The 9,351-nt window shown below is 34.6% G+C and overlaps 1 protein-coding gene across 1 annotated transcript; it reads left to right on the top strand.

Annotated features, from left to right (window-relative positions):
* The first annotated feature begins 953 nt into the window (after positions 1 to 953).
* LOC131481278 (RNA-binding protein 38-like) lies at positions 954 to 2,115 on the top strand. Its single transcript, XM_058669541.1, has 2 exons — positions 954 to 970; positions 1,582 to 2,115. The coding sequence occupies exons 1-2, from the start codon at positions 954 to 956 to the stop codon at positions 1,955 to 1,957; spliced, it is 393 nt and encodes a 130-aa protein (XP_058525524.1). The 3' UTR covers positions 1,958 to 2,115.
* The last annotated feature ends 7,236 nt before the right edge of the window (positions 2,116 to 9,351 follow it).

Raw genomic sequence — 9,351 nt, forward strand, 5'->3', positions numbered from 1 at the left:
TATTTATGATTCTATAACTAGGATAAGGAAACTCTTCAACAAAGTTTCCTTGTCTGCTCTCCAAGATCTTAAGAAATCTGGTACTGATTTATATGTCATGGAAGATAGGGACCCTAAACATGACATACAAGTAGAAAACATAAATATATGTATTTTACATTCACTCATATATGCATATATACATATATGACATACACTTTATATTCAGAATATGTAACTGTACAATGTGAACTGACATAGTCATGGTAAACAAATAGTTTTAAATCATTATTAAGGAATATGCGGAATGAGAAGATCTGAAAAAGTGTCACTGACTATCAGGGAAATGCAAATATAAGCCAAAATAAGATCTCTTTTTCATCTAGATTCTTTTCAGCTATTTTTCATATTATTCAATTATTTTGAAAGTACACTTTATTAAATTTTAAAATATACTGCTAAGTTTCTATTAAATTTCACAAATTTTTTTCTGTATAAATGACAAATACAGCAAAATAGCAACAAAGTAAAATTTATTTAATAGTATACTTTTTTATACTTTTAAAAAATATTTTAAGAATTATTTTAAAAATTTGCCAACCTCAGAGTTAACTGAGGAATACATCGAGAAAATAGGGGATACGGAATTCAAAACATGCATTATAAAGCTTCTTATCAACAATGAGAAGCACATACAGGAGTTCAAAGAATTTAAGAAGCATGTCTCACAGGAAATAGCAATGCTGAAATGAAATCAAGCCTAATTATTGGAAATGAAGGATAAAATAGAGCAAATAAAAAACTAAGCAGAAGTCTCCTTAATATAATGAATGAGGAAGAAGAATCTCAGAAGATATTTCTTGTCACAATGGGGAAACAATCAAAAAGTTGAAAGTAGAGTGGGTCAAGAAAAAAAATCAAGAATTAAGAGACACCATTAAAAGATCAAATATAAGATTTCTGGGAGTTTCAGAATGTACAGAAAAAGAAGGTGAGTTTAAAAAGTATTTAATGAAATAATAAATTAAAGCTTCTTAAATCTCAAGAAAGAAGTGGGAAACAACACCCAGAAGGGGCACAGAAAGGGTTGACCAAAAACAATGTTTGCCACGAAATGATAATCAAACTCCTCAATTAAACATAAAGAAAAGATCCTTAAAAGTGCATGTGAAAAATGTCAATTGACATACAAGGAATGGCAGTTAAATTCATAGCTGATCTCTCACAGGAAACTCTACAAGGGGCAGAAGAGAATGGAATGACATATTCCAGATTCTAAAACAACAACAACAAAAAATTGTTGGCCCAGAAAAACATACAGGATAAAGCTTTATATTCTTTTTTTTTCAGGAGATGAAAGAAACTTCTTCCACAGCAAAGAAAAGCTCAAAGAATATGCCTCTTACAAACCTGCCCTATAAATGATACTTAAAGATAGTCTCTTGACAGAGAAATGGAATAGCACCCACCAAAACCAAAGGCAAATGTAGAGAATATCCCAGTAAAGTAACAACAGAAGACTAAATCAATGAACAACCCATTGCTAAAATGACAAGACCAGGCTACCACCTATTCATATTACCTCTGAATGTAAATGGCTAGACCTCATCAATCAAATGTCATTCCCCTCTGTGCCCCGCCAAGCCTGCCAGAACACGGAGAGCTGCCCAGGCTCACTCCGCACTACGTCTACCCGCAAGCCATCGTGCAGCCCAGCGTGGTGATCCCTGCAGCCCCAGTGCCCTCACTGTCCTCGCCCTACCTGGAGTACACCCCAGCCAGCCCAGCCTACGCTCAGTACCCACCAGCCACCTATGACCAGTACCCGTACGCCGCCTCTCCTGCCACAGCCACCAGTTTCGTGAGCTATGGCTACCCGGCCGCCGCCATGCCCCAGGCCCTCTCCGCTGCGGCCCCTGCAGGTACCACCTTCGTGCAGTACCAGGCCCCGCAGCTGCAGCCTGACCGCATGCAGTGAGGGCCGTCCCCCACCAGGTACTGTGGTGGCCTGGCCCCGGATGCCAAGAGACTGTCTCCATTCTAATTTGGCTCGGGGCGACTCGGGCGAGGACCCAGGCAGAAAGGGGGTCCAAGGAGCTGCCTGAAAGCACGAGCCCAGGTCCACTGCTGCAGCGGCCGCTCCACAGCAGGATCCCAGCAGGGCCTTCACACCGTGCAGCCACCGTCCTCACACAGGTGCCTTACTGGAGGGAAGCGAGCCATCTATTTGTTGCCTACAGAAGACCCATCTCACCAACAAAGGCTGGAGGAAACTCTATCATGTGGACTTTAATGTTTTTGGTTTTGGTTTCATTTCTTCAAAACAGGTTTTTTGTCTCATTAAACTCTTCACTGACAGATCATACTGTAGCATCATTTTCTTCAAGAAGGTTCCTGATTTTCATTTTTCTTTCTTTAATAACGCATTAGTAATTCTGTAGCATGTTACTTAACTAGATTGAATTGTATATTTCTGTTTTTTTCCTTTTCTGTTGTTGGTTTCGTTTTGTAGCTTTTCATTTAAGGAATGTGTAATAACTGTGTAATGGAAACTATCATATCCAGATGTTAGGATACAACACAATATGCATCTCTAGTTCCAGATCAAAGATGGACTCCCAATGAAATTTTTAAATATATCTTGACAATAGGAAGAGGAATTTTCTACCATTTTCCATGCCCTCAGTGATGGACTTAGGACTGTTTATGAAGACCTTTACTATTGTAATATTATATGGGAACTCAGTGGGTGAATTGGGCATGGATTTGAGAAGGAACATATGGAAGTGTATCATTAAAAGATAATAATACTTACAAATGAAAAAGAAAATACATTAATGGAATAAAAAGAAATAAAAATTCAAAAAAGAATTATGAAAAAATTATAAACATACTGATGAGTATAAAAAAACTCTAAAATCTTGGCTTAAAAATCTTAGAATAAGTCACTATGTGGAGAACAAAAGCTTTTTTTGAAAATCAAACTATGACATTGGAAAATTTCTTCCAAATAACTATTTATAAATATTTAATGAAGTTGAAAACAAAATCCCCACAGATTTATATTTTTAATTACTTCAAAGTTCATTAGGATAGAAAAAAGAAGAGCAAATAGGTTGTTCCCTGAAACAGTGAAGAATGACACAAATTTATCTCAATAGAATATGAAAATGTAATTTTTAAAGCAAAACAATTAGGCTCCTGTCTATAGATAATAAGTTAAACCCAAACATTTTTCTTTGCTTCTTACTGGACACCTTGAAATAACAATACCAATGTCCTGTTTGCTTCTGCTTTTGCAAATATTGTCAGAAACAAAAGGAGTTTGGAAGAGAAGTATAAAAACAGATGATGGGTGCTAAAAAGCAGCCGACCACATTCGTGGAATTCTAAGTAGAAACTGGATTAATTCCAGTTGCACTGTGTAAGACCTCCTGAAAGCTGAAAAATGGATGACATTATAGATATCTCTGGAAGTGAGAATAAAATGAAATAAACAAACAAAAAATAAAGCACAGCAATAAAAAAGCATTTATTAAAAATGCAATAAGAAATTAGACTGCTGTGTCACTCCCACCACAAAATATAGAACAGACTCCCTTGTTCAACTCTCTTGTAGCCAAATAAAGATTTTCTGCAGAGAGAACAGAATTTCATCCAGGAATTCCTGTTAAGGGAAGAGTATAGCATTATGATAATTACAGGTTTCAGGGCAGATTAGTTTCTTTAGGCATTTGTTTCTTTAGGCATTTGTTACTTCATGCTTTTAAAAGGTGATTAGAAAATTATTTTCTAAAGTATCTGATTGTTTCAAGTGATGTTTCTAAAGATACATTGGGACTGATGCTACCCTTCAACAAATACTTCCACAAGAAAATTAATTCCTAATGATCCTGAGTTTCTATCAAATACAATAAATGGACAATATTTGTCTACACCTAGAATACAAGTTATATGTATAGCTTCCTTGAAAAATGAGTAAATAATAACTATTTATTTCCCATACATCTAGTGAGAATCTATTGTGAATTATACAAAGGCCGTCCATGCATAAAAATGCTTGTAACAGCCTCCACTTACATATGAAATTATGCAGCAAGAATATTTAAGGAAGCCACTTTAAATAAACAATGGAAGCAAAACAAAACAAGAAGTATGCAAGCAAAGTTGAAAAAAATTGTTAAAAAAGATACTACTCAGTATTTGTAAATATTTTATCCATGAATCCAACAGAAGAAATTTTCACAAGTGAATATTGGTGATATTAAAACATATAGCAATTATGTTAGCAGAAGTAATGAAATTTAATGGAATGATTAGAATGACTCTGAAAACCACATGCTTGGAAGCAAATCAAACATAGAAACATAAAGAAATGTCATAAAAACACATTTTTGCATTTCATTCAGGAGTTCCAATCTGTGAATCAGAGTCATACAAAGAGAAAGAAAAGGAAATCATTTTTTTTTTAATTGCAGGGGAAATTGGGTAGTGCAGTAACTGCATCACAAATTGGAGTGCTTGTATTGGATGCTTGTTTCTCTGAATTCTGCATCTGATTTCCTGTTAATGCAGACCTGGTAACTAGGTTCCTGCTATCTATGTGGGAAACTTGGATTGAGTTCCCTGCAGTTTTGGTCTAGCCTACTTCCATCTTTAGCAGACATATTGATAAGGAACCAATTCTTTCTTTTGCTCTCTCTCCCTCTATGCCCCCCTCACTCTTCTCTCAAATAAATAAATAAACATTTGAAAAAAATTTTCTCTGGAGACTATTATTTTGAAATGACTCCCTAAGTGCTCAACACAATGAGAAATTGACATACACCAAAGATTCATACTCAAAAAGTTTTGAAATTGAGGATGGGCATGGGTTTCTACCCTGGTTATTAGACACCAGGCAGGATGGTTGCATCTTATTTTTAGATAACAGGACTCTTACCTATTTCAAATTCCTGACTACAACTTCCTGTTAATCTGACCCCAAGAGACAAGGGGTAATTACTCAGTAACTGAGATCAAGGCACCTCCATGTTTGACATTTGGATTGAGTTTCTGGTTTTGGATCCCAGGTCAGCAGAGTGTGAGAGAGCCATAGCGACTTTGTCATCAGAAGTAACATCTGGACCTACAAGAAAAAGCGGTATTGATTTCAGAAACCGAACATTCTTTTTTTCTAAGAATATCCTGCATATGTTATTATTTTATTTTTAAATTCTTATCTTCATATTTGTTTGCTTATTTTATGATACAGTTAAATAGGCTCTGAGATTTCCCCTACTCAACTGTCCCCAAGTTCCTTCTTCCCAATGAATTCCACTATATTATTACAATAGCATAGTCTTTCAAAAACAATCAGAAATCCATCATTCCTATATTCAAGTGTATCCTAAAAATCTAAGTTTGGAGCATTGCAGTCACAAATAAAAAAATCCCAGAGCAAAATAGAAAAAACAAAACCTAAATAATTTTTGCTTCTGGATAGCCTTCCTAAAGAAGAAGTTGAGAGAACAACTCAAAAACTATGAAGTCATAGCATCCAGAAGATGCGAAACTGAAAAAGTGAAAAAAATGGCACAATTAACTAAAAAAGATCTTAAGTTTCCAGAAAAGCAGTCTGCCAGAAAATGAAATAAATGCAATACTGTTATGTGTACAGATATTGAGAATCAATCTAAGCAATTGGAAGAGATTTCAAGCAAGAACTACATAAATAAATGAGAATGATTGATTTCAGTTAAAAATTATAGGAAAGCAAGAATTATCATGTTTTGCTATGTGATTCTTTCAAGCCATTATTTTATTGTTCACTAAAGTTAGGTGGGACATCAATCTGGTTTTTACCTTTCTTTCCCTAATATCTAATATTTCCCTAATAGGCTGAGCACTTTTTCATATGCCCATTAGCCACTTGATTCTGCTCTTTTGAAAAACACCTGCTCATTTTCCTTTGCTCCTTTCTTAACAGGGTTGTTCATTTCACAGTTGCTAAATTTCTGAAGCCCATTGAAAACTCTTGATCTTAGTCCCCTATCTGTTGTGTAGTGTGAAAAGATTTTCTCTGGTTCTTTAGGTTGCTTCTGTGCTTTGTTGTTCATTATTTGCTGTACAGAATATTCTTAGTTTGATGTAGTCCCATTTGTTTATTTTTACTTTGACTGCCTGGGCTTTGGGTAACTTTTCTGAGAAGTTGTTACCTACACTTCCATCTTATAGAATGCTTTCTATGTTTTCCTCTGATACTCTGATGGTTTATCATTCCAGATTTAGGTCCTTGATGCATTTAAGCAAATTTTTATATAAAGTACAAGGTGGTGGTGGGGGGGTTGTTTCTTCCTTCTGAAGGCTAATATCCAATTGCCCCAACAGTATTTGTTAAAGAGACCAAATATTTTCCCTGGGTTATTTTGAGTTCCTTGTCAAAGATTTATTTGATGTAAATGTGTGGGCTTATTGCTGGTATTTCTATTTTGTTCTACTGATATTTTCCATTTTTGTGCCAGTACCAGATTGTTTTGATTATCACTGCCTTGTAGTATGTCATGAAATCTGGAAATAGGATTCTTCCAGATCCATTTCTAGTCTTCAAGATAGCTTTGGCTGTTTGTGGTCTCTTGTGTTTCCAAATGAATTCTTCTATCATCTTTTCTATTTCCGACATGAATAAAGCTGGGACTTAGTGGCGAGCACATTAAATCCGTAAATAAAAGGTACTTCTCCATACTGTTGGGGCAGTATTAGTACAGAAAGATGGGAATCAGTATGGAAAGTGCTAAGACAACTGAAAATTGATCTGCAAGATGACCCAGCTATCCCACTTCTGGGAACATACCTAAAGGTAATAAAATTTGAGAATATAAGTATGATCTGCAAACTTATTTTCATAGATATACATTCCACAATAGTAAAGACATGGAAACAACTTTGATGCCCATTGAAAAAAGGATGATAAAGAAACTGTGGTGTAGTTGCTCCACACAATATTAAGATATCATTAGAAATAATGAAATTTTACGATTTGTAATGAAATGGTCCCACCTAGAGACTGGCATGCTCAATGAAATGAGTCAATCTCAAATATAAAAATATTATATGTTCTCTCTGATACAAGTTAACATTCATGCAAAATATAAACAGATACATAAGTAAACATGAATATTTATATATTTTCATAGGTGAATTATATAATGGAGACTATCATTTTAGGAAGTGAAGATTCATTGAAGTATGCACCTTTGCTTCCAAGTAAAAGGTGGACTCCCAATCAAACTGTCAAATATACATTAACAATATGATACTAGATTTTCATTTATTGCATATAAATAAGATGCCAGATATGCTTAAATAGCAGAATGTTGGACCTATGACTGTTTTTGAATGACTATACTATTGTAATGATATGGGAGAACAAAGGTCACTGGGGGAAAATGAAGAGAGAGGAAGGGATGATGGAAGGTGGAATATTTATACCTACACAACAGTATCATGGAAAATAATAATAAAAAACCCACAGCATATATGAAAATGAAAGATATGCCAACATTATAATCTGATCATACTTAGAATGTGAGGCATAATATCATTTTCCATTAAAGTGAAAATATATTGATAGCATAATATTTATTGTGAAGTTGCCAAATAAAGAGCTGAACCTTGTACCATAGGATGTGCCATGCTATCCCTGTCTCAGCTCTTATTTGCTTCCATAGATACTGTACATACACATGCATTTTCTTAATTTTTCAACGTATTCAAACTTCAAGTGTCACTTCTCCTATAACCGTTTTTGTATAAGATGAGAGATGAGGGTCTTCCTTCTTGCTTCTGAAGGCGGATATCCAATTGTCCCAACAGAATTTAAATAGAAATTCTTATTAGATATTTCATTAAAAAATAGAAATAGGAAATCATAATTGATGGTAAAGTATAAGACCTATTTACTTTAAAGTAAGGAACAAGAAAAGTGTGCTTATTTTCTTAGCTATTATTTAATATTGTTCTTTCTAAGCTTTTGATTAAAAAGTAAATTGAGACTCTGGGGCCCGGCATGATTGCATAGCTGCTAAAGTCCTCGCCTTGAATGCGCCGGGATCCCATATGGTTGCCGGTTCTAATCCTGGCGGCCTTGCTTCCCATCCAGCTGCCTGCTTGTGGCCTGGGAAAGCAGTCAATGATGGTCCAAAGACTTGGGACCCCTCAGCTGCCTGGGAGACCTGGAATAAGCTCCTGGCTCCTGGCTTCAGATTGGCTTAGCTCCAGTCATTGCAGCCACTTGGGGAGTGAACCATAGGACAGAACATCTTTTCTCTGTCTCTCCTCCTTTCTGTATGTCTGCCTTTCCAATAAAAATCAATAAATCTTTTTTAAAAATTTAAACAGTCATTACAAAAGATAAAAACAAAAATAAGAAAATAGGAAAAGGAAAAACACTAGGGTTGGAAATAGAAGTATCTTCTTAAAATTCATATATGAAATATAATAAATGTGTATCTTTATATAAATAAAAATTAAAACTTTATATAAGAAGAGCTAAAAAAAAACGAAGAAAACTATTGAAAAAATCTTTCAATGGGACCAAAAATATTGTAATTCCTGTATATAAGAAACACTTAGAAAACCAGACTTGAAAATATTACAATTCCAATAGTGAAAACAAATATTAAAAGTTAATATTAAAATTAATATAAATTAACTGTTAAAGGTATTAGTGAAAACCAACAGGTTGAGACTTCATTACATCAAGAGAAAAGAATAACTTAAAAAGGGAAAGAATTTAGAACAATCTCAAAACCCAAGATATAAGTAAAATGAAAACTTGTATGGAATATAGAGATGAACAGGCTGTTGGTACTATTAATAATTCCTTTACATGAAGAAAACTTTAGGAATCTACAGAAAAACAGAAATTTAGCCATTATTTTATTAAAAATTAGTGTCCTGATATTAACACTTTAAATCAGTACATTTATATTCAATGTTTTTCCTCTAAGTACAGAAAACAGAAGTTATATCTTTAAATTCTGCTTGTACTTTAAGTGCAACCAAGTCCATAGAGTATATGATGAGCAATACCACCAAGAATTTCATAAATGTGTTGTCTCTAAGTTTTTCAAATTTTAAATGAAGTTTTAAGAAAAATTTTTATAAGAAATATGTTTTATTTTTGATGATGTTTACATAGTTAAGAAGGAATCATGCCCATGTGGACCACAATTAGGGTGTGGAATATTAAGGAATATGAGACAGTGGATGAGACAACTGTCTCCAATACTGTTTTTCCATACCAGCTGTCAGCATGGACAGCTACTTGAGGGTTGGGGGTAGTGACAGGCTGAGCTAGGAGTAGCCATGGAACTGACCAACACTCATGGA

This window comes from Ochotona princeps, chromosome 1 (genome assembly GCF_030435755.1).
Source record: "Ochotona princeps isolate mOchPri1 chromosome 1, mOchPri1.hap1, whole genome shotgun sequence".
In the NCBI taxonomy this organism is placed as follows: Eukaryota; Metazoa; Chordata; class Mammalia; order Lagomorpha; family Ochotonidae; genus Ochotona; species Ochotona princeps.